The sequence below is a fragment of the Pleurodeles waltl genome, chromosome 4_2 (assembly GCF_031143425.1).
Source record: "Pleurodeles waltl isolate 20211129_DDA chromosome 4_2, aPleWal1.hap1.20221129, whole genome shotgun sequence".
Taxonomy (NCBI): Eukaryota; Metazoa; Chordata; class Amphibia; order Caudata; family Salamandridae; genus Pleurodeles; species Pleurodeles waltl.
This window is the reverse complement of record NC_090443.1, coordinates 810782271-810809221: the sequence shown is the minus strand read 5'-3', so window position 1 is coordinate 810809221 and position 26951 is coordinate 810782271. Positions and strand designations below refer to the sequence as shown.

Sequence of the window (26951 nt, the reverse complement as noted above, 5' to 3'; positions counted from 1 at the left end):
ATGATGTTGTCGGTGCTGAGTCTCCCACTCCCCTTCTTCCTAAGCTCTGTGAGATCCTAGTTTGTTCCCCACCCTCTGTATGCTTCTGGGCATACAAGGGTACCGCTGGTCCTACAGTAATCTGTAACAATATTGCATCTGGGGCTGCTCTAGACCCTGCACTTTGTGAGAGTGGTACTCCCATTGCCTGATTCATGACTGGTGCGAGATCCACTGATGTCCCTGTTAACTGACCGAATCTTGATATATTCGGTGTCTGTGCTGGTGGCAGTAACATTGGAGTCAAGTCAGTCTGCACTAACATTGGCTGCGATTGCACCTGCTCCCTCTGCACCACAATGTTTGAAACCATCTCAAGAGTTGGTACATTTGGATACATTCCTGGCGCTGAAGGTGTAGGTACCTGTGCTTGAGCTTCCGCTCTCGTTCTGAGTTCTTTAAAGATGTGTTTGCCAGGGAAGGATATCCTGAGGTTCCGATATCTTACAATGGGGTTCAGTTAGTGGCAAAAGAAATGAAAAGTTTTTTTTTAGGTATAGTAATATCAAGCATGTTACCACTCCACTCCTCCTTCTAGGTTACTTAAAGAAAGACATCCTGTGTTTAGATTGTGTCAATGGTAGTTCAAGAAGAAACAAAGAAAAGAGTGGGAAGATGTGTGTGTTGAAGAGGTCAGAGAAAGAATGAGGAGGAAACAGGAGAAGTTCAAGGAAGCATGTGATAAATGGAAAGTTAAGGAATCTGGAATTGCTGTTAGAGATTGGGTCAAAATACGCAAACCAGGGTTTGTGAGGAAAGATACGTCCAAGTTTGGGAGAGCTTTGAAAGTGATAAAGGTATATCACAAGAGTGTGGTTACACAGGACGGGAAAGTGTGGAATGTGAGGAGAGTGGCGAAGTGCAATAATGACGAGGAGTGCTCTGGTGGTGAAAGTTAAGTAATAAAAGCAGGGAATAATGTAAGTATGAGAGGAGTGCCGTCAGCAGGATGTTGTGTTGAGAGTGTGAATCCAGAACAGATGGTTGTTGGAAATGAGCTTGATAGGGAAGAAGATTACCCTGAGACTGTCGGTGATGATATTGATACAGTGGAAAATAGTACTAGAACAAGATGTTGGACAGCCAAATTTGGGGCCTTTGTCTCGGGTTGATAATGTTATGTGGCCAACCATATTTAGGATCTTCTTAGAATGGTTAAGATAGAATATAATGTAAATATAAAATATAATATAACCGTCCTTGTATTCAATTTTATTTTTCTGTGTTTGTTTAAAGGAGGGAAATATGTTATAGATTAATATTGTAGAATGTGGGGTTAAGAATGTTGTGGGGCTCTAGAAGAAGCAATGTGAAGGGATGGTATTACTTGTTGGACCTTGGTGGCGTAAGGAGTGTACTGTGCTGTCTACCATTAAACACACTCAATACTTTCTTTGTGTGTTTGGATTTTACACAGTCTCCTTCTGATGTTCCAGGCAGTGGTCTGAGGGGCTCCTGCAGATTTCCCATATTTAGTCCCCAATCTGGGCTGACAAGAGGGGGGTACAGCTCAACCAATGGGGTTCAAGTTGCCACCCTTTGCTATGACACATCCTGGGACTTGTGGCATATTTTTGTGCCAGAATGAACAGTTCCACAAAAATCAAAATGGGAAAATTATCTCTGTTAAATGCAGGTCTGGCTAATTTTTCTCTACACTCTCCTTCCCACCCCTCTCCTAATCTAATTAGGGGAGGCTCCCATCTGGCTGTGGGTCAAGGACGTGGGGGCTGGCCTGGGACCTGTGACATCCGTGCTTCTACCTTTGAAGTACAGTTTATATCACCAGCCCCCTTCCTGCCTTGGTTTCTCCAGTATACAGATCTCCTCCCACCAGATGACTGTGTTGTTTCAGCCCCTGGCCTCTTTACACCTACCTACTTGGCTCTAAACGGCTGACCATTCAGAAGAGGCTGCTACAGGATAGTAGGTTCTAAGTTCTAAACCCGCTATCTTGCAATAGTAATAATAAATAAAGCCAACCCTGGCAAGTTGCTGGTTTCGTAACTAATATTTTGATACGTTGACTTTCATTGCTAGCTAACTGCAATCAATCGTTAGACTTAACGTTTAATAAAGCCTTCCCATCTTAGCCTATGGGGGCAGCAGCACTACAATGGGGAAAAGACTACTTTGGCTGTTTTTCCTACCAGGGCATTTAAAACATATTTTATAATGGCCCTGCCTTTTATAACAATGCACCCTACCCTTGTAAAACTACTGTCCTGCAATAGTTATATTAAATCCGACTCTGACAAGTTGTTGGATTTTTTTGTATCTTATTTTGATATTTGAATCATGTTGCTAGCTAACTCAATCAAAAGTTAGACTTTTTTAAAGTTTAATAAAGCCTTCCCATGTTAGCCTATGGGGTTAGCAGCACTATAATGGGTAAGAAAACTTTGGATGGATTGCCCCACTAGGGCCTATTCTAAACAGATTTTATAATGTCCCTACCATTTATAACAAGGCAAACTACCCCTGGGGCACCTAGGATAGACCTTAGGGGTTACTAGTTAAGCTACTGCTTGTTTTTTTTTCTTTCGGCAGTCGCTTCCAAAACAGACAGTTGTTGAGTTTTGATGCAGTCCTGATAATTATACAATATATAACATATTACCGTTTGTTTTATCATCATTTATAGTTAATCCTCAAGGCATTTTTTATGCCAAATAATAGAATTTTTAATTGTCGTTTCAGATCGTGTTAATTTAGCATTGTTGAATGTATCGGGTAATCCCTATTTCACCACTCCATTATGGTCTAATAACACTGTCTCATTGACATATAATAATGAAGTTATGTGGTCTGGTCCCTACTTCAGAAGATAACCCCATGTTTTTTCCAGTGCTACTGGCAAATCGTCCAAACTAGCGCCCAGATCTATTGAAATACTGATGACCAAAGTATCCATATCAAGGGACTGCATTTTCATTAAGCAGTACGAATAGGCTGCCCCATGCAGCAACTGTTTCTTAAAGTTAAGCAGTAGAGAAGCCAGTAACAGTGGAAGTCAAGAGGTCTATTGTTTAGCATCTGTCAATAGCCATGTTTAGTTGTTGGAAGTTCAGCTTAGTGATCCGCCTAGACATTCTGATATCTATAATGCACATTAAAAAAGAAAACATTCGGTCTAACATAGCTTAACGTCTACATTCCTTATTTCCCATCTGCCAGGTTCCTGGTACATTTAGCCTTCAGGCCATTGCTGTGAAAAGAGGCTGCACAATCTGTCTCCAGTAAGGGGCTTCTAATTGAGAGCAGAGGCACTCTGGTCTCATTGCTCTCAGCAGATTGAGACCACTTTTGGTCTCTTCCAGTAATTTATTTGACAGCACCTCGATTTTGTTACTGTTATCTACCTGCATATGAACACCTTCTGCACCCGATAATGTTCTAGTGTGTCGTTATCAAAGACACTGCTTTTAAACCTTCTGCAACCAAGTAGTGAAACTGCTTTCTGTCATCTATAGTAACAAAGCTTGGGGTCCTGGTTCCTATTTCTGAGCAAGCTTTTCTTGTACTTGATAATTGTCTTAAGTCTTTCTCGTCTTTACCATTTCTGTGCAAAAATCAGGGGGGAATTGTACTCCCAGTCAAGGGATTTAAGTCTCCTTTCATCTGATGTGTTATGATCTAACGGAGCAAGCCAGCTTCCTGGAATTCTAGTTGACTACATATCTAGTCAGCTTTGCATCACCTTGGCTGTCTATTTTACATGTGTTTTTCATGCCCTGTGTGATGTTGTCTTTGTTAGTGTGCATAATTCCCTCTTGTCTACTGCACTTTTCACTTCGAAGATGACATTCATGTGGGGTGTAGTTCTTTCATATATATTTGCTGTTCAAAACTATTCATATATCCAAAATAATTCCTCTGAATCCACTGCCAGAATCTGTTTTCAGTACATTGCACAGTGTCAACAAGCATGGGTGCTTCAGTGGAGGAGGGAATTAAGTGGAATTGTGAGTGCAGTGCTTGGCCGAAACACTTGTAAATTAACAGTATGTAGAGGAGCATATTTAAATTGTTTACAAATTGAAGCACATTGCAGGTATTCAGTATTCACGTCTTAACATTGTCTGTTTTGGCTACAGGAATGGACCGACCGGCAGAAGAGATCAAAAGGGATAAACTTCCATCAATAACTGATTTGGACAACATTTTTGGGCCAGTATTATCCCCAAAATCGGTTATTGTTCATGAGGAAGACAGATGGATCCGTTTTTCCGACCAATCTCCAGAACATGAAGCAAATGTGTTGACTTCAAGTGAAACAGCTGAATCCCCAACTCTGGAATCACAGACTCAGGAAAATTCTGTAACCTCTCCACCTGCTGAATCCTCCCACAGTATTCCTTCTCCTCTTAATCTAGAAGATGTTCAAGAGAAAAATGTGGATCTGGCTTCCAAAGATGATGTTTTTGAATCCACATCTTCCCCAAAAGATTTCGGACTGGGACAGAGAGCTACACCTCCCCCTCCCCCACCTCCCACCTACAGAACAGTGGTGTCGTCTCCTGGACCCAGCTCCAGCAGTGGCACTGGGACCGCAAGTGGTAAGTATGCCCTTAATTATACTTAACAGTTTGTAGTTCTACGTATGACTGTTTTATGGAGCTGTGTGTATGAAAATATTATGCACTGTTTGTTTTTTTTTTTTTTTGTTTTTTTTAACTCGTCAGTTTCTGTGCCGTATTGTGTCGTTGTTTAGTTCCCAGAATGTTACTAATTTATTTTTTTCCAAGTGTTATTTGCAGATGGCAGTGTAATGTATTTAAGCTATTTACTGTTTGGAGGATGGGAAAGCTGTCTGTTTCTTTTTGTACTATATAAAATATTTTCACCAGATTGCATCTTTTACTTTCTTTGTATTTTGAAGCAAGTTTCTATTCTCATGCAGTACAAAATCATCGTACCGGAAAGGCACGAATTGATAATTTACAGTGCTGTAGTTGCCATTAGCACAGATCATGTATTGGTCGGTTACAATGTACTTTTTTTGTGGGTACAGTTGGGTGCTGTTTCTGAATGAGATGCTACGTCATTTAGCAACTACACGTCTCGAACCATTGGAGCCTTTGGTGAACTGATTCAGCTGAGGCAAATGCCCACTTCAGCACCAGCTTTGAATGGACAGCGCTATGCATGCTTCCGCTTGTTATTTTTCCCTCCTTTTGTACCGCCTCCAGATCACATGTTTTGGGACATTATTTAAATGTACCAAAATGCTCTCCAGTTTATTGACGTGGCCTGTAAGCTCCACGTTTGTGATCCATCCAAATTTAGAAAGCACATGATAGGTTTGTTGCACGCTAGTAAAATGGGTTAACTTTGGCTGGCTTGTAAATATTTTGCAGTTGTTTCTTTGGTCCTATTGCATTTGCGCATGCCCATAATATTACATAGGTTCCTGGAGAGGAGTTCCTTATTGTTTGACCTGTCCATCTTGCAAATTATTTAACTTACATTTCCCTCCATCTAGCTTTGTGATATTCACATTTTTCGTATTTTTACATTATTTCGTGTAGGCTCCGGTGCGAAATCAACTGCTCCCAAACCCTACATTTCTGACTATCCACAGGCATCATGGATATGATTTCATAGGACTTTTAGGGATTCTATCTATGTGGTGTTTGTGACGTGTACTTGCAATCCATCGGTTTCCAAAGGCTTATTGAAGTTGTACGTAAATGTAGTCTTGCCACCTTTGCCCGTAGTACGTGTTCTGTGGATTCACTGTTTAGGAGCTGAGCTCTGTGTCTGTGTGGGGGCATGTCCGGTCATTGAAGAGCTGATCAGAGGGTAACGGGTGATAATACTGTGAATAAATCCTATGATCATCGGCTCATGCCTTGAATCCGTCTCTGCTCAAGCATTTAGATGTGTGTTTTTTTTTAAAGGGTTAAAGAGCGGCTAATATGGCAAGGTAAAAGATGAAGCAGAACTACCATGCTCTCTCCGACCCTGGCAAAATAAACCAGAATACCGGTTTTATTTACCCTTCTATAATTCAGTAACACGCTGTTTACCTCATTTCCAAATAAAATAAGATTTCCTTTTGAAGCAGCCGTGCGCTTTATAAGTTGAATTAATTCATTCTTTCCTGTTTATGCAATTGCACTATGAGATGGCCAATATTAACTGTTTATGGGTTTTCATAATAAATAGAGGCCAGAGTTTTCCACCTATAACTGGTAACACAATTATACCCTTGATGCATTCTTTCAAGATTATGTACTTTTGTTCATGCACATGACTTGTATGGAACAGCACTATTGCAATCCCCAAATACAACACATAAGCAAGCAACGAAGTTAATTATTTTTAATCGAGCCATTATGCCAATAAACCGTATCATGAAATACACGTATGTTACAAATGCTTGTAACCCTAATGGCGAGTTTACAGTACATATAAAATGTGTTTACAGTTCATACAAAATATTTTTCATGTTCAATTTCGTTACAAAATAAGTTTCATAGAACATAATTGAATTCCAAAGATTACGCTATATCACACACTGGTAAAATTATTTAACAATTTACTCACAAGTTTACGTATCCACTTTAAACAGTTTATTTTTTTAATTATTATTGCAATATATATTATAATATAGACCAAATCACAATTTCAGGTTCACCTGTTCTTTTCAGGAAAACTTTCCCTAATAATTGGTGGCGTGAAGTACCCTAGGTGACGTGTACTAGTGACTCTTGCAGAGCGGTGATAGTTTTCGTTGAAACAGTACTATTGAAGGAAAAGAATCTGAAGCGGTGGCTACTGAAAAGTGTTTGATGACAGCCGAGCCTTATCCAGTGTAGGTCACTGGAAGATGTTCTAATGTGAATCACTGCACCTGGGAAGCTGTTGAAGGGAGTGGGAAAAAAGGTGTACAAAGAAAATAGTGTTGTTAGAAAGGTCTTTCTAGTTCTCAGCTGCTAGACAGAGCGCGTGCTGTTTGTTGTGAGACATATTGTTATCTTGCAGTGGGCCTACTGCCTCCCCACTGCTTACCATAAGTTTGCTTAATGGTCACTCACATTAGCTTCTTTCTTATCCATTAGCGTGTGTGGAGTTTATTTCCATTTCTTTTTTTTTTTTTTTTCCCTTCCCTGGACTATGGATGCATTACTAGTGCCCTTCTACTGCTCACTTTTTAAGAGCTACTTTTTCTTTTTATGTACTCTACAAGAGTTAGTGTTTTTCAGCTATATCCCTTGTATGCTTCTTTGCCAGTCGTATTTTGGTTTTCCTCTCTCCCGCTTGTGTGCGTCTCCCGCCCCCCAGCCTCTACTTGTTTCTCGTGTGGATGCTTCTCTCCAATAGCCCCACGTTGCTCTTTTTTCCCGTTGGCACCCTCCCCCCCCCCCAAGTGCACCACTTTTATTCCTCTCCCCCTCCTGCATTCCTCGTGTAACTGCCACCCCTTCATTGCTTCCACGGCCAGTCCCTTATTTTGTTTTCTGCTACTCGTCCACCAAGCTGCTTCATCACATATTACTTCCCCTCACCCGCTTGAAAAAACGCTTTTGCATGTTTTTCCTTTTAGTTACTACTTTAACTTGGACCTGTAATGAAAAAGCAAGAAAAGCAGCTGCATCATTTTTACCCATATGCACCCGTGGTGCGTGTGCTTACAAAGTGATGCATCTGCTCTTTAAAAGCGATGATATATTTATATCTTAATTTCCTCAATTGGGCAATGCTGCGCTGCTCCTAATCGCTGGTGGTGCTGTCACGCCGCTTTGCCACCACAGCGTTCTATTCACACTCCCCCCCACATAATCCAAAAGAGGACAGCACTCACAAGGACATAAGAGGTGATTGGTGGAGGTGTTTCAAGTGAAATGGTAAATAGTAGGAGGCAACATGGCGCCTCTCAGGTTAAGACCGGCACAAGTGTGCTGAAACACATTCCGTAAAGGCCACTCAGTAAAAGATTGAGAGCTGACATTGGAAGTGCTGCCCTCTTTTGAATTATGGGTTTATTTGAATGGAATGTGAATAAGAATAATATATATATATATATATATATGTGTATATATATATATATATATATATATGTTCGATGGCATGTGTAGCTGCAGATACACATGCTGTGCACATCCCGCCATCTGGTGTTGGGCTCGGAGTGTTACAAGTTGTTTTTCTTCGAAGAAGTCTTTTCGAGTCACGAGACTGAGGGACGCCTCCCATTTCGACTCCATTGCGCATGGGCGTCGACTCCATCTTAGATTGTTTTTTTTCCGCCATCGGGTTCAGACGTGTTCCTTTTCGCTCCGTGTTTCGGGTCGGAAAGTTAGTTAGAATCTCGGAAAAATCGTCGGTATTGTTTGCGTTCGGTATCGGGTTAGTTACAACAGATCGACACCGAATTAAGAAGAGCTCCGGTGGCCCTTCGTTTTTTTTTTCGATCCCTGTCGGGGCCTGGTCGGCCCGGCCACGTGTCTCTTCAAGGCTGATGGAACGGACCCCATTCCGCTTCTGTCCAAAATGCCATAACAAGTATCCATATACAGATCAACACCTGGTCTGTAACTTGTGTTTGTCACCAGAACACAAGGAGGATACTTGTGAGGCCTGTCGAGCGTTTCGGTCCAGGAAGACACTCAGGGACCGAAGAGCAAGAAGACTGCAAATGGCGTCGGCGCCGACAGGACAAGGGCGTTTCGAGGAGGAGGAAGAAACATTCTCCACCCAGGATTCGGACTCGGAGGAGATCGATCCCGAAGAAATGGCGAAAACCGCGAGTAAGACGTTGAAACAAAGAACTCACGAGAAGACCGCTAAAGCCCAGGGGACGCCACCGCCCACAGGCCATGGCTTAACCCGAAAAATAGGTGACCGTCCATCGGCACCGAAAAAGGGCGAGCTGGTGTCGAAGTCATCCGACTCCGGTCGAGATACCGGCACACAGCAATCTCGGGCCCGAGAGAGTGGCTCCGAGAAGATTCGGCATCGAGACAGCGGCACCGAAATGGGTCGGCACCGAGAGGGCATGACGCCGAAAGTAGAGAAGGTTTCGTCCGAGCCGAAAAAAGCAGCCGAAAAGGTTTCGGTACCGAAACATCCGGCCTCGGAACCGAAAATAAGTTCCTATTCAGAGGAACAAGGACTGTCCTCACAAATGAAGACACACAGATTTGGACAAGAATTAGAGACAATAGAGCCAGATCACACACAAAGGCGGCTCTTTATTCAAAAAGATACGGGGAAGATCAGCACTCTTCCTCCAATCAAAATGAAACGTAAACTTGCCTTCCAAGACAAGGACAAACAGCCACACGCAAAGGTGGCTAAACAAGTAACACCACCACCATCCCCACATCACTCTCCGCAACCATCACCGGTAGCCACTCCACCAATGATGCAATCCCCAACTCATACGGGAATGAGTCAAGATGACCCTGACGCATGGGACCTTTATGACGCACCAGTGTCAGATAATAGTCCTGAATGCTATCCAGCGAGACCATCGCCACCAGAGGATAGTACAGGCTATGCTCAAGTGTTATCGAGAGCAGCGGCATTTCACAATGTCAGCCTTCATTCAGAACCCATTGAAGACGACTTTCTTTTTAATACACTGTCTACACACAGTCAATATCAGAGTCTTCCGATGTTACCCGGAATGCTAAAACACTCCAAACAAGTGTTTGAGGAGCCTGTCAAAGGGAGAGCTATTACCCCAAGAGTAGATAAAAAATATAAACCGCCACCAACAGACCCAGTGTACATCACACAACAGCTAACACCAGACTCTGTAGTGGGAGCAGCACGCAAAAGAGCCAACTCTCATACTTCAGGAGATGCACCACCTCCAGATAAAGAAAGTAGAAAATTCGATGCTGCAGGCAAAAGGGTGGCGGCACAGGCAGCAAACCAATGGCGTATTGCAAATTCGCAAGCTTTGTTAGCCAGATATGATAGGGCCCATTGGGATGAGATGCAACACTTTATTGAACATTTACCAAAAGAGTTCCAAAAAAGAGCGCAGCAAGTGGTAGAAGAGGGACAGAGTATCTCCAATAATCAGATACGGTCAGCAATGGATGCTGCAGACACAGCTGCTAGAACTGTCAACACAGCAGTAACAATAAGGAGACATGCATGGCTGCGTACATCAGGATTTAAATCCGAGATACAGCAAGCTGTGCTGAATATGCCATTCAACGGACAGCAGTTGTTTGGGCCGGAGGTGGACACTGCAATAGAAAAACTTAAGAAAGACACTGACACGGCCAAAGCCATGGGCACACTCTACTCCCCGCAGAGCAGAGGCACATTTCGAAAGACACAATTTCGAGGGGGGTTTCGAGGGCAGACCACAGAAGCCACAACCTCACAAACAAAGCCCACTTACCAGAGCCAGTATCAGCGGGGAGGTTTTCGGGGACAATATAGAGGAGGACAATTTCAAAGAAATAGAGGAAAGTTCCAAAGTCCCAAAACTCCTCCAAACAAACAGGGACTTCAAGGTCACAAATCCCCAACACATAAAACCTGTGGGGGGGAGACTAACCAAGATTTACACACATTGGGAGGAAATAACAACAGACACTTGGGTCTTAGCAATTATCCAGCATGGTTATGGCATAGATTTTCTCAAATTCCCTCCAAACGTCCCACCGAAAACACACAGTATGTCAAAACAACATATAGATCTTCTAGGACTAGAGGTTCAGGCATTGCTACAGAAAGAAGCAATAGAATTAGTACCAAGACAACAATTAAACACAGGAGTTTACTCACTGTACTTTCTGATACCCAAAAAAGACAAGAGTCTGAGACCTATACTAGATCTCAGAACATTAAATACCTACATCAAATCAGACCACTTTCACATGGTTACTTTACAAGACGTAATCCCACTGCTCAAACAACAAGACTACATGACAACACTAGACCTAAAGGATGCATATTTCCATATACCAATACATCCTTCACACAGAAAGTACCTAAGGTTTGTATTCCAAGGGATACATTACCAATTCAAAGTGTTGCCATTCGGAATAACAACTGCGCCAAGAGTTTTTACAAAATGCCTGGCAGTAGTAGCTGCACATATCAGAAGGCAGCAAATACATGTGTTCCCGTACCTGGACGATTGGTTAATCAAAACCAACACACTAAGACGGTGTTCACAACACACAAAATATGTCATAGAAATCCTACACAAACTAGGTTTCTCGATCAACTACGCAAAGTCACACCTTCTGCCGTGTCAAACACAGCAATACTTAGGAGCGACAATCAACACAGCAAAAGGGATCGCCACTCCAAGTCCACAAAGAGTTCAAACATTTCACAATGTAATACAGGCCATGTATCCAAAACAAAGGATACAAGTCAAAATGGTAATGAAACTACTAGGCATGATGTCTTCATGCATAGCCATTGTCCCAAATGCAAGGTTGCACATGCGGCCCTTACAACAGTGCCTAGCATCACAATGGTCACAAGCACAGGGTCAGCTTCTAGATCTGGTGTTGATAGACCGCCAAACATACATCTCGCTTCAATGGTGGAACAGTATAAATTTAAACCAAGGGCGGCCTTTCCAAGACCCAGTGCCACAATACGTGATAACGACAGATGCTTCCATGACAGGGTGGGGAGCACACCTCAATCAACACAGCATCCAAGGACAATGGGACATACAGCAAAGACAGTTTCACATAAATCACTTAGAACTGTTAGCGGTATTTCTAGCGCTGAAAGCATTTCAACCCATAATAACCCACAAATACATTCTTGTCAAAACAGACAACATGACAACAATGTATTACCTAAACAAACAGGGAGGGACACACTCAACACAGTTGTGTCTCCTGACACAGAAAATATGGCATTGGGCGATTCACAACCACATTCGCCTAATAGCACAATTTATTCCAGGAATTCAGAATCAGTTAGCAGACAATCTCTCTCGGGATCACCAACAGATCCACGAATGGGAGATTCACCCCCAAATACTGAACACTTACTTCCAAATTTGGGGAACACCACAAATAGATCTATTTGCAACAAAGGAAAACTCAAAATGCCAAAACTTCGCATCCAGGTACCCACAACATCAGTCTCAGGGCAATGCGCTATGGATGAACTGGTCAGGGATATTTGCGTACGCATTTCCCCCTCTCCCACTCCTTCCATATCTAGTAAACAAGTTGAGTCAAAACAAACTCAAACTCATACTAATAGCACCAACATGGGCAAGACAACACTACTAGACCTTTCAGTAGTACCTCATGTCAAACTACCAAACAGACCAGATCTGTTAACACAACACAAACAACAGATCAGACATCCAAATCCAGCATCGCTGAATCTAGCAATTTGGCTCCTGAAATCCTAGAATTCGGACACTTCGACCTCACACAAGAATGTATGGAGGTTATAAGACAAGCTAGGAAGCCTACCACCAGACACTGCTATGCAAATAAGTGGAAAAGATTTGTTTATTACTGCCATAATAATCAAATTCAACCCTTACACACATCTGCAAAAGATATAGTAGGATACTTACTACATTTGCAAAAGTCGAAACTAGCTTTCTCTTCCGTAAAGATACATCTTACTGCAATTTCAGCTTACCTGCAAATTACGCACTCAACTTCATTATTTAGGATACCAGTCATAAAAGCGTTTATGGAAGGCCTAAAGAGAATTATACCACCAAGAACACCACCAGTTCCTTCATGGAACCTCAACATTGTCTTAACACGACTCATGGGTCCGCCTTTTCAGCCCATGCACTCTTGTGAAATGCAATACTTAACGTGGAAAGTTGCATTTTTGATTGCCATCACATCTCTAAGAAGGGTGAGTGAAATTCAAGCATTTACCATACAAGAACCATTTATTCAAATGCACGAGAATAAAGTAGTTCTACGGACAAATCCAAAATTTTTACCAAAAGTGATCTCACCGTTCCACTTGAATCAAACGGTAGAATTACCAGTGTTCTTCCCACAGCCAGATTCTGTAGCTGAAAGAGCACTACATACATTAGACATCAAAAGAGCGCTAATGTACTACATTGACAGAACAAAACTAATTCGAAAAACAAAACAACTATTTATTGCCTTTCAAAAACCTCATACAGGAAATCCAATTTCAAAACAAGGCATTGCTAGATGGATAGTTAAGTGTATTCAAACCTGCTATCTTAAAGCAAAGTGAGAGCTGCCTATTACACCAAAGACACACTCAACCAGAAAGAAAGGTGCTACCATGGCCTTTCTAGGAAATATTCCAATGAACGAAATATGTAAGGCAGCAACATGGTCTACTCCTCATACATTTACCAAACACTACTGTGTAGATGTGTTAACTTCACAACAAGCCACAGTAGGTCAAGCTGTACTACGAACATTGTTTCAAACAACTTCAACTCCTACAGGCTGAACCACCGCTTTTGGGGAGATAACTGCTTACTAGTCTATGCACAGCATGTGTATCTGCAGCTACACATGCCATCGAACGGAAAATGTCACTTACCCAGTGTACATCTGTTCGTGGCATTAGTCGCTGCAGATTCACATGCGCCCACCCGCCTCCCCGGGAGCCTGTAGCCGTTTAGAAGTTGATCTTGAACATTTCTAAATTTGTAAATATATTACTTTAAACTTCATTATGTACATACGTATTCACTCCATTGCATGGGCACTATTACTAGCATACACAAGTCATACCTCACCCTCTGCGGGGAAAACAATCTAAGATGGAGTCGACGCCCATGCGCAATGGAGTCGAAATGGGAGGAGTCCCTCGGTCTCGTGACTCGAAAAGACTTCTTCGAAGAAAAACAACTTGTAACACTCCGAGCCCAACACCAGATGGCGGGATGTGCACAGCATGTGAATCTGCAGCGACTAATGCCACGAACAGATGTACACTGGGTAAGTGACATTTTCCATATAGCTGTTCGATGGCATGTGTAGCTGCAGATACACATGCTGTGCATTAGTCCACCATCTAGATTTGGGCTCGGAGTGTTACAAGTTGTTTTTCTTTGAAGAAGTGTTTTTCGAGTCACAAGATCGAGTGATGACTCCTCTTCGGTTCCATTGCGCATGTGCATCGACTCCATTGTTAGATTGATTTATTTCCGCTGTCTGGTTCGGATGTGTTTCCTCTCGCTCCGAGATTTCGATTCAGAAAACTTTTTAAAACTCTCTTTTTGTCGGTATTGTATAGATCGGGTTAATATTCTTCCATCGACACAGCAGTACCGTCAGGAAAACAACTTTGTTCGCCCTTTGGGGCGCACGCTCCCAACTCTGGCATATTCGGGCCGACTGCGTGGAAAGCCTCATGGATCGGACTCCATTATGATTATGTCCTCTGTGCCAGGCGAAGTGCCCATACACAGACCAGCATCGGGTTTGCAACCTCTGCCTTTCCCCCAGACCATCGGGAGGAAAACTGCGAGGCCTGTCGATCCTTCCGATCGAAAAAGACTCTGAGACCGAAGAGCAAGAAGGCTCGAAATGGTGTAGAAGAGCAGGGAACATCTCGATGTGGAAGAGGAAGAATTGATGCAGACAGCGGTCTCAGTTCGAGATTCGGAGTCGGAGCAGGAATCAGAGGAAGCCAGACCAGTCACAGCCAGACAACATGTGAGTACGTCTGCCCCTGCACACTCACAAAAGAAAAAACAAAAGGCCTTGGGTACGCCACTGCCGGAAGGCCATGGCTCGGCCCAAAAAAAGACTGTCGGTGACCAACCTCCCAGTTCGGCACAGAAAAAGGCCACTTCTCCAAAAACCTCGGTGACAACAAAAACCTCCATTTCCGACTCCAGTAGACATCAATTTTCGGAGCCGAAAATAAGAAAGACAGTTTCAGAGCCGAAACCTTCTTCGTCCTCATCTTTTTCGATCCCAAAAAAGCATGCTTCGGAGCCGAAAAGACCAACATACACAGATGAGCATGGACTTTTGAAAAGACTTAAAGCCACAAAACCTCTGAAGAGGAGTTAGAGGTAGAACCAATTCTGGAAATTATGGATGAAAGGCAATCCAGGATCCACATCCATAAAGAAACAGGGAGAATTCTTACAGCACCTCCTTTAAAAACAGATGAAGCTAGCATTTCAGGAGGAATTGGACACTATGCAGCTTCCAGTTAAAGTGCCAAAACAGAAGGAGAAACCACCACCTCCTCAGTCTTCTCCTCCTCATTCTCCCCACCCACCTACCTCTCCTCCCACCAGCCCTACACCAGTGCAGTCACCCACTCATTCATATGACTCACAACAGAACACTGTTGATCCATGGGATCTTTATGACCCTGATCCCATTCCAAGTAATGATCTAGACAGCTACCCCTCTAAACCATCCCCACCTGAGGATAGTACTGTCTATAACCAGGTCATAGCTAGGGCGGCAGCATATCATGGGGTTACCATACTGTAGACGGGTCTCGAAGACCGCGTCTTACTTACCCCGAATCCGCCATTACTCAGCAGGCTCCCCGGAGACGACGTTGCGTTCCCCTGGCAACGAGGGGACGCCACGCCGTAACAGCTACGACGACTTCCGGGTTCCGGCAGAGGTAAAGAAAAAGGACAACGATCCTGGGAAGAGGCAGAACGCGACGGAGAAGCCGAACGAGACGGAGAGAACGCCGACCGGGAGAACAGAGTCACCGGCAGCCCCATCGAGGAAGCAGGAGTCAGACCGTGGAAGGAGTGAAGAAACGCGGGAGGCGGCGAAAAGAGAGACGCCGGAGACCCGAGAATGCCGCCACGACCCTGGAGGGTCGTGGCTTAATAAGGTACGGTCCCTCCTAGGGACAGGAGGGTTACGGGGAATCACGGGCACTAGAAAAGGCACCAGGGAGGCGGGAGGAAGTACGGGGAGGGTGAAGGAGTTACAAGGGAAGGGGAAGGAAGGGAACCAGGCACTATACGGACACCAGAAACCCTAAACCCCAACCGTGACCACCCCCTCACGCACTTACCCTGCTTGCTGCCCTTTCCCTCACGAGCACAATAAACAGCCCGGTTCTGCAGAAGGACTTACCTGTTCCTTTCTTTTCCCTTCATGCCCGGAATTATAGAGAGAGAGAGAGACGCCCACATCCTTCACAACCGGGACAGACCAGAGGGAGAGGAAACCTAAGAAAGAAAGAAAGAAAGAAATTGAGAAGAGCAGAAAACCTGAGGCTTACCAAATATCTATAAACATTGAATAAGTGAATATCCTGTGAATAAAACAGAGAATAAAACTTCAAGCATAAAACACATATGCCCCTTCACTGACTCTACTTGAGCCGCTCGTACAGAAGCCTACCACAGTGGTGTCAGAAGTGGGATTTGAATTCCCAGGTGGGCTTACAAGCGTGCTTCATCATGAGTGAATCCCCATCCCTCGAGGATATGATTAAGCAACTTGCAGAAGGACAAAGACATCTGCAGCTGGTGTGGGAAGCACACCAAAGAGAGGCCAAGGAAGACCGGGAGGCCTTACAGTCGGCCTTAAAAAGTCAGGCTACAATCTTAGCCAATAACCAACTAGTACATGAGACCGCATTACAAAAGTTAACCGATACAATAGCGACCAGTAAGGTACATCCAAACATTCCCAGTTCGGTCCTACAAAAGTACCAAAAGGGGGAAGACCCAGACTCGTTTTTTTACTAACTTTGAGAGGGTAGCCGCGTCTGCTCAATGGCCAGAGGACCGCTGGGGTCAGTATGTGGCACCCCTGCTTACTGGATTCCTACAGACCGCATACTAGTCCGCCAACCCTGACGGTACTACCCCTTACAAAGATATAAAAAAGAGTATCCTGGGGCGAGTCAGACATGATACGGAATATTATTGTTTAAAATTTAGAAAAATAAAATGGAGTACGAACGAAGACCCTCGCTCCTTCTACTTCCGGGTGAAAGACTTGTCTCTAAAATGGTTGGGACCCATAGGGACAACCCGGGAGGATGTCATTAAGACCATTATTTTAGAACAGTATTTAGATTCCCTGCCCCCTAGTACTAAGAACTGGATCCAACAACACCCAAAGGTGGACACTGAGGTTGCTATTGATTTGGCTTGTGCTTTCCATCGCTCCGCAGAAATTAAACCCTTGTCTCCTAGACCTTTCCAAAAACCTCCCACCCCTCCATCAAAACCAGTTCCCAGGTATCTCCCAGAAGAAATCCGGTTCCCTAAACCCGTTGAACATCACCCTATGTAGTCCCCACAATGCTTCCACTGTGGAGAGTGGGTCCATATTGCACAAATATGTCCAAGGAAAGCTGAAGGACCGGAACCCATGGAAATTGGGGTCACACAACGTAGAGTTCTATGTACAGGAAAAGGGAATGAGAAATTTAGATACGCTGTCACCATAAATGGACAGGTCATTTCGGCATTAATTGATTCAGGATGCAGCCAATCTGTAATGCGGAAGGATCTAATCCATCTTGATACTTCCGTTACTGACCACTGGGTCTCCATCTGTTGTATACATGGAGACAAAGGAAGTTATCCCCTCACAATGGTTAAAATTGAATGGGGTCCCTTTCAGGATATGGTTTCGATAGGGGTTATGGATCGATTAATCGAGGACTGTATTATAGGGACTGATTATACTCGATTTTATGACCTATTAGACCAAGTCCGCGGACCCGCTGTGACTCCCGAGTGGTGGACCGAAGCCCCTTTTTCCGATTCCACCATTGAAGTACCACCCCACCGAAAGAAACTCACACAAAATGAGAAAAGACTTGAGAGAAGACAATATCAGGAAGCCCAAAGGACAAAGGAAGTTCCTAAACTAGTAGCAGAAATTAGTAGCAGGCCCATTTCCTTCCAAACCAGCCAGAGAGAAGATCCTACCCTTTCCCACACCTGGAGTTCGGCCAAAACTGAGATCACCAATGAGGTGGGTCCTTATTTTCTTGTCAAGAAAAACCTCCTATACCGAATAACTATAACTGTTACGGGAGAAACCAAGCAACAATTAGTAGACCCTGAACCATTTCGAGCCCAAGCACTGTTTTTAGCCCATAATCAACCCGGGGGAGGTCATTATGGTCGGGAAAAAACAGAAGAATATCTTATGCGAAAATTTTATTGGCCCGGAGTGTATGCTCAGATACGCAGATACTGTTCCCAATGTCCTAGATGCCAATTAACTGAACCAGGAATGCCCAGGAAAGCACCACTATACCTTTTACCCATTATTGATATTCCTTTTAAACGGGTGGGTATGGACCTCATAGGGCCCCTACTTCCCTCTTCTAAAGGACATACTTAAATTTTAGTCATAGTTGACTATACGACTAGATACCCCGAAGCCATACCCCTTTCCAGCATGACAACCAAAACAATAGCACAAGCCATGATAACAGTGTTCTCCTGAATAGGTTTTCCCCAGGAAATACTGACAGATCAAGGTACACCCTTTATGTCAAAACTCATGAAACAGATATGTCAGATATTAGGGATCACCCAACTACGGACCTCGGTCTATCACCCCCAGACAGACGGGTTGGTAGAACGATATAACCGCACTATAAAGACACTGCTGCGGAAAACTGTGGACGAATCCGGTCGCAACTGGGATCAGAAGCTTCCCTTGGTCCTGTATGCCATTCGAACCCACAAACAGTCTTCTACGGGACACAGTCCCTTTGAATTGGTGTTCGGGAGACAACCTCGTTGTCTCCTAGATATGGCCGCCGAGACGTGGGAGGAAGAACAGGAAGAAGGGAAACCTCTGATTGACTATATCCACCAACTCAAAAATCAGTTACAGACCCTCTGGGAAGACGTCCATAGTCATTTAGTCACGGCTCAAAAACAACAAAAATCATACTATGACAAGGGAAGCAAAATACGGTCTTTTCTCCCCAATGACCAGGTCCTCATCATGCGGCCTACATCTGATCATAAACTGATTGCTAAATGGCAAGGACCCTATAGGGTTATTAGAGCAGTCTCTCCTGTTACATATCTATTAGAGATAAACACCTGCCCGAGGAAAACCCAAATTTACCATATAAATTTATTAAAACAATGGAGACCTTCAGAAGAGACTGAGGAACAAACGGACACCGGTTGTTTTGTCTCCTCTACCAAAGAACGGGAACTAGATCTATGCCCTTTAAGAATAACACATCCAGAAGAGAAACCCAGTATTAATGAGGAGCTAGCCGAAACTAAAAAAAAACCAATTATACACCCTAATCGAACAACATCCCCATTTCTTCTCAGAAATACCGGGAAAAACGTCATTGATATATCATCACATTAAAACACCTGTAAGACATGTAGTACGTCTTCGTCCTTATCGCATCCCTGAAGCACGAAAACCCATCATTGAAACCGAAGTCGAAACCATGTTAGCGTTAGGGGTCATTGAACCCTCTAACAGTCCCTGGAATTCCCCGGTAGTGTTGGTTCCTAAACCAGACGGATCAATTAGATTTTGTATTGATTTTCGCAAACTTAATGAGATCTCCTTGTTCGACACCTACCCTATCCCCAGAGTGGATGACATCTTAGAGAAATTAGGGAAGGCTCGTTATTTATCCACCCTTGACTTAACCAAGGGGTATTGGCAGATACCCCTCCACCCCGATGCCAAAGAAAAAACAGCCTTTTCAACCTCCTCCGGTCTTTATCAATTCACGGTTTTACCTTTTGGCCTTCACGGCGCTCCCGCGACTTTTCAGCACCTGATGGATCGAATCTTAAAACCCTTCCAGACCTTTACCGCAGCCTACCTAGACGACATTGTCATCTTTAGCGAAACCTGGCAAGATCACTTATTGCATCTGCATACAATCTTCTCCGCCTTAACTGAGGCCGGTTTAACTGCCAACCCTAAGAAATGTTTACTAGGAAGCACTGAAGTCTCATATCTAGGTTATGTCATAGGGAGCGGCACTCTACAACCGCAGAAAAGCTAAGTTGAGGCCATACTCCAAGCAGCTAAACCAAGAACGAAGAAAGACCTACGATCATTCCTAGGCTTAGTAGGATACTACCGCTGATTTATCCCCAGTTATTCTACCATTGCAGCCCCTCTGACTGACCTCCTGACTAAACAAAGCCCCACGAAACTGGCCCCATTTACCGAATCCCAACAGAGTAGTTTTGAATGATTGAAACAGTCCCTTACCACTGACCCGATACTTAAATGTCCAGATTTTTCAAACAGTTTTCACTTATATACTGATGCTTCGGACGTCGGTCTCGGAGCTGTACTCACCCAGCCCGATGGGGAGGGATTCGACCACCCTGTGGTTTTTCTAAGTAGAAAACTGTTTCCGCGAGAGACCCATTACCCAACTATCGAAAAAGAATGTCTTGCCATCAAATGGGCTGTGGACTCCTTGCAGTATTATCTTTTAGGCAGGCCCTTCGTTTTATTTACTGACCATGCCCCTCTCACCTGGCTTGCCTCTCACAAAGACTCTAACTCCAGAATCTTGAGATGGTTCCTAGAACTGCAACCATTTACGTTCCAGGTACGCCACATCCCTGGTTCCCAACAAGGTCCAGCCGACTACCTCTCCCGGTTTCCTCCTTCGTCCTCCTCGGTCCTCGAGCAGTCCCGATCATGGGTAGGGGACTGTAGACGGGTCTCGGAGACCGCGTATTACTTACCCCGAATCCGCCATTACTCTGCAGGCTCCCGGGAGACGACGTTGCGTTCCCCTGGCAACGAGGGGACGCCACGCCGTAACAGCTACGACGACTTCCGGGTTCCGGCAGAGGTAAAGAAAAAGGACAACGATCCTGGGAAAAGGCAGAACGCGACGGAGAAGCCGAACGAGACGGAGAGAACGCCGACCGGGAGAACAGAGTCACCGGCAGCCCCTTCGAGGAAGCAGGAGTCAGACCGTGGAAGGAGTGAAGAAACACGGGAGGCGGCGAAAGGAGAGACGCCGGAGACCCGAGAATGCCGCCACGACCCTGGAGGGTTGTGGCTTAATAAGGTACGGTCCCTCCTAGGGACAGGAGGGTTACGGGGAATCACGGGCACTAGAAAAGGCACCAGGGAGGCGGGAGGAAGTACGGGGAGGGTGAAGGAGTTACAAGGGAAGGGGAAGGAAGGGAACCAGGCACTATACGGACACCAGGAACCCTAAACCCCAACCCTGACCACCCCCTCACGGACTTACCCTGCTTGCTGCCCTTTCCCTCACGAGCACAATAAACAGCCCGGTTCTGCAGAAGGACTTACCTGTTCCTTTCTTTTCCCTTCATGCCCGGAATTCGAGAGAGAGAGAGACGCCCACATCCTTCACAACCGGGACAGACCAGAGGGAGAGGAAACCTAAGAAAGAAAGAAAGAAAGAAATTGAGAAGAGCAGAAAACCCGAGGCTTACCAAATATCTATAAACATTGAATAAGTGAATATCCTGTGAATAAAACAGAGAATAAAACTTCAAGCATAAAACACATATACCCCTTCACTGACTCTACTTGATCCGCTCGTATAGAAGCCTACCACACATGCGTACGGAGCCACTTGAACAGGATTTTGTATTCAACACATTATCCTCAACTCATTCTACGTACCAATGCCTCCAAATGCTCCCAGGCATAGTAAAACATGCAGATCAGATCTTTAACGAACCAGTAAAAGCGCACATTATAACTCCTAGGAAAGAGAAGAAATACACCCCTGCACCTTCTGACCCTGATTATATCACACATCAGGTACCACCTGATTCTGTTGTAGTTAGCGCTGCCAGGAAAGGGGCAAATAGTCAGTCCTCAGGAGATGCAGCCCCTCCTGTTAAAGAAAGCAGGAAATTCGATACTGCAGGAAAAAGAATTGCATCCCAGGCAGGAAATCAGTGGAGGATAGCCAACTCGCAAGCACTATTAGCTTGTTATGACAGAGCCCATTGGGACGAGATGCAGCTCCTTAGTAATGGGATGAGAGATAAATCCATGACATGAAAGGAAATAAACCTGTTATCTACATGTTTCCTGATTTGTGTGGCTCTTTTCCACATCTTATTCTGAAAGAGACGTCTAGATGCAGATTGTTAACTTTTTGTATATTCCCCAGGCTTCAGACTGGATCCGGAATCTTAAAAGCACTACTTCTGCGCACCGATAAGTGGTGCTGTGCGGCTCTGCACTGATGCCGTTCTGCTCCAGAAATAATGCGTGGGTCCTATAGAGGCACCACTCCCTCGTGCTAAAACCAGTTTCTTTCTTTCCACACCAGCAGGTGCTGATCCAGAGCTGTCTGTCGTCTTTTGCAGACTTCGATCCCAAAAATATTTTTCGGTGTACAAGGGATATGTTACCTCCCAAAATGACAGGTTTTAGGTCCTGTAAGGACTTTTGCAAACAAATGTCTGTGACAGATCCTCACCAAATTTGCCTATGGTGCCTCAGGTCGAGCCACAACTCTAAGGCCTGCAGTGATTGCATGTGGATAAAGCTGACGGCCGTATGAGACCACTAGGTCGAACTCTTCATCATCAGGCTGCAGACAGCTCTGCAACACGACCACTGCAAGTCTAAAGTTAAGTCCCGTTCCAGAGGACAGTCTTAGTCTCAATCAAAGTAGTCGGGCAAGTCGAAGAAAAAAACACAAGAAATCTAAGCAGGGCTCAGCCACTTCCTGGCGTTTTTCCCTCTCCTAAGACGGTGCACCATACTTCTTGATCTCACTCCTGAACATGATCAAAGTTGGAGTCTATCCCACAATTTGTTCTGGCACAACCTGAGTTTCTGGAGCCATCTGGCACTCCAAAACAGGTGTTACATAGATTGTAGCTTTTAACAAAGCACACTGAGTGAATTATAAGCTCCCTTGTGTGCTTAAGTGGAGCAAAAAAAGATAAGACTGTACTGAAGAGAGTCATCTCTTGCTGGATCATCCTTTGCCAAAAGATCTGCTACGCGTTGGCTAAAAAGCAGCCTTTGGAAGGACTGGGTGCTCACTCTACCAGGGTCAAAGCTGCTGCCACTGCTTTGGCCCGCAGAGTATCTGTCCTCTGAATTTTCCAGCTGGCTGTGTGGACATCCCTCCATACGTTCATGAAGCACTATTGTCTAGACAGGTTAGTTGAGAGGGGCTTTTAGCCCGCTTGGTCCGCAGCCACCTCCAAATAGGTACTGATTCGGTATCTATTCAAAAGTTGAGGGATCTGCTGCTAGACATTTCTATCAGAAGAACAAGTTACTTCTCTTTGGTAATGCTTTTGCTGGTAGAGACTCTATCTCACCAAAGATTTGACCAATCCTCCCATTCACACCGTTCTGTGATTAGACTTTACCCTTTAATAAGATCCCAAGTCTAAGAATCTGCATACTTGTCACACCAATTTGCTTTTGGGGTTCTGTACTTTGTGGCGCAGACACTCTTCAAAACAACTGACCTTGGCATGCGTAATTGGCGGCTACGTAGGCTCCTCACGTCATTTTCGGAGCAGAACATCAGTGCAGAGCAGCATGGCGCCACCTACTGGCGTGCATCAGTACTGCTGAAAAGTTTCTGGATCCAGACTGACGTCTGGGCAGCATTTAAAAGATGAGTATTCTGTGGCAAGTTTGTCTCTACCAGAAATAATGTTACCGGAAGTAAATAACTTGTTCATTTCTGCACGTAATTCCAAACAAGGGCTCCTGCCAAGCCATTTCCCCATTATCTATTCCTGCACCTCTAAGGTATGAAAAATGTCCTCCATGCTGACTGGACAAGGACCTTTGCTGCAGACTATGCCTTGTAAATAGCAGCAGCCAAATATTACTAATTGGAACTGTACAGAGGAAATGCCACAGCCATAGTCTGTGGGTGTAATGAGCACTATGCACATAACATATTTGGGTAGGACTTCGACATAGGACTTTGTTCTGGGCACGATCATATTATAGATATACCATCATGCCATTAAATGTCTCTAATGCATCGATTTTTGTCCATCATTAAATGGCAAGTTTTTCCAGGAAAGTTATGCTTGCCATCTAAATTTGGCCAAGCTTATTTTAGACAAGTTTGCAAAATATTATTGAATGGGTGCCAGAAGAGAAGCCTTTGTTGGAAACAATAGTCAAATACTGAATAAAGTGTGTTTTTAATTGTAATATCCATGACAAGTTTTAACCAAACTTCACATATGTAAGAATATGTGCGTTCCACAAAGTTGTGTTAAATTTGGTACCCAATTCAAAGTTTCAAAATAGAAAAAATATATATATATAGTTTTAATCCTCACAGCAAAATACAAATTATCAGCTTAGTTAGACAAATGAACGTAGGGAGAATAACTCTAAGGAGTATTCCCAATGTGAATTTTCATTTGTAATGTTTTGAATGCTCTTGGCAAATAGAGATCTTTTCTTTTCTTTCAATGTTTGTATGCAGTTGGATGCACAAAAGAAACAAACAATGGGGAATGTTTGCATCACATCCTAAAAATGTACTGCCTCGCTCAATTTACAATTTATAGTGTACCAATTGATAATTACTTGTTCTTGTTGGCGAACATCTGGAGTTTTGTCAAATGAATTGCTGTACGTTTATAGTGTTAAAAACGCAACCTCCTCCATATTCCTTCTCATTGATAATACGCGTTTCTAGATTTTACCATTTGTTTTGTTGGGTTTCCTTTAATTGATATTTCATAAACCCATATTCCCACGGAAACGTGGTTCGTGGCTTACTCCACTGATTACAGATATACATTCCAGATAGCAAATGCATGCCCACCCCGAAGCTCAAGTGTTTACTTTATACTGCCCTTCAGTAAACCCAGCAGGCATAGCTTCAGACGCATCTGTGATTCTCAGCTCAGGAATCCATCTGGCTTCTCACCACACCCTCCCAAAGAAGCACCTGTGTTCCCACACTCCCCACTACATGCGTCAGTAGAGTAATATGCCCCCCATCCCAGCCGCCACCCACCCTCCCCCAGTGTGGCACCAAGATTCTGGCTCATTTGCGCCCCTCACAGCTGAGTTCTATGTTATTTTTCTTTGGAATACTTGACCTTTTTGTGGCTTTTTTTGACTACATGCCATCTCCATGCTACTTGAAAGACTAATCTTGGTTATGTATGCAGTTTCATGACACTTATTCTCAGTATACTCACATACCTTGCCATCTAGCTCTTAGTTCCAGGATTTCAGGATAGTCAGTGGGTTTGTTGTCAATAGATTATTAGATATTGTCCCTATTTTCCCTTCCAGCGGTGGTTTTTGAAAGCAAGGTGGCTTCTCAGAAGCCCTGTCATAACTTGGGCTATTATAGCTAATGGAAGAAAGAGATATAACTTAGAGCTAGAGTTCAATGTACTGACATCTAAGAATACGTTTTTTTACATTCTATTTAAAAAAATTGGTATGCAGATTAAATGCAAAAAATATTCCATGCAAGAAGCAAATATGGGTGAAACATCTATGAATTCGCATATAAAATACGGAAATGCTTGTAGTATACACACCCCAAATAGCCTCCCAAATCAAAAACCCCACAGCATATACACTTCCCAACAAAAACAAATACAAAATAAAGCAGAAGCGTGCAAAATGAGTAAAGACAATTTGTTTGTAAATTCTATCAGAGCATCCCCATATACGTAGCATTGTGGCAATTAAAGATTATTTTGTTTTAAAACAGACGTTGTTAGGGCATTCTGCCTAACTTTTGCTTTGGTTTCAATCTCCTCTTATAAATCTTTATTCTTTCTGCTACAATTAATGTTCTTAAAAGCTATGTTAATATACCTATAAAATTCAAAGATACCCATAATGGGAAAACATCACTAAGTCAGGGCATTTCATACTTGGGCCTGTTACTAAGCTCAAGCATCAAAAGCTTTTTTCAGAAATCGATTACACAAGCACAAATGACCAGCATATGATTCCAAGTATCTAATACTCTATCACAAGCTAACACTACTCATCAGGAAGAAAGCGTAGACATTCCCCAGCTAAGCATCAGGGTGTACATGCACCGTACTTTCTAAACTTATATTTGTGTTATGGTCAGCAGAGAGTTAAATCCAAGGATTTGAGCTGGTTTCCAATCAAATTCAACTCTTATCCATAGTGTTCACCTTGCAGACCCAATTCATCAGACCAGACATAATAAATCCTGGAATTCTGTTGGCTAGTAAAAGATAATGTGATTGGTTTATGGACTGGAACTGCTACAAAATGCTCCTTCTAAGAATACTGGCCAAGGGTAACAATGTGTTCTCACTTCGTTTCTGTTGTAAGACTTTGAGTGTCAAATATGTCAAAGGAATTCTGTGTCTTCAAGATAAAATTTCTCGTTGAGTGGAAAAGTAAACCCCATCAGTTACAAAATGTTTATTTCCCTACAACGATATGCCTGTTAATTCAAGATTTATGGAACACGGAATTTACATTATTGCAAATATTGGCTTTACTAGCAGGCTTCAAGGGTGTCGTACATTCTCTAAACAAGAAGAATACAGATTTTGGAAAGCTTCTAAAGTTCTGTTTTCTTGTAGCAGAAAAAGATGCAGTTAACGAATTGGCTTCATCTCCTATCAGCTTTGACACAAGTATCCAGGTTTCAAACCACATGTATAAACTAAGCACTGTTTGGAGTTCCTAAAACTCTATTCATGGCAAATTTGAGCCAATGTAATGGAAACCATGTAAAATAAATATTTGCCAGATTGTTTTTATATGAGTAAGCCTGAGCTTATGAAATCTCCCTTAAAGGACCATCTTTGACTTGTAGTAAAGGTAATAATTATAGCCAAGTTCTCTACCATCCAGAAGTCGTTCTAGAACAAAAGACCAGGTCACCCATAGAATTTGTTTCGCCTCCTTTTACTTTATAACCAACTAGGGATCTCTGTTCTATTAACCTAGACACAATCAACCAACAAAGTTAAAGCTGCAAAAGCACAGTGAAGGTTCCTCTGAGGTTTGGTCTTTTGGAAC

General features: G+C 43.5%; 1 protein-coding gene across 3 annotated transcripts in view; it reads left to right on the top strand.

Annotated features, from left to right (window-relative positions):
- SGIP1 (SH3GL interacting endocytic adaptor 1) overlaps positions 1-26951 on the top strand; it is a 933552-nt gene that overhangs the window by 683631 nt on the left and 222970 nt on the right. For all 3 annotated transcript variants that reach the window (XM_069232486.1, XM_069232484.1, XM_069232485.1), the window contains exon 13: positions 4137-4598. In XM_069232486.1, the coding sequence (XP_069088587.1) occupies positions 4137-4598 (462 nt within the window). The remainder of the gene's footprint in view (positions 1-4136; positions 4599-26951) is intronic.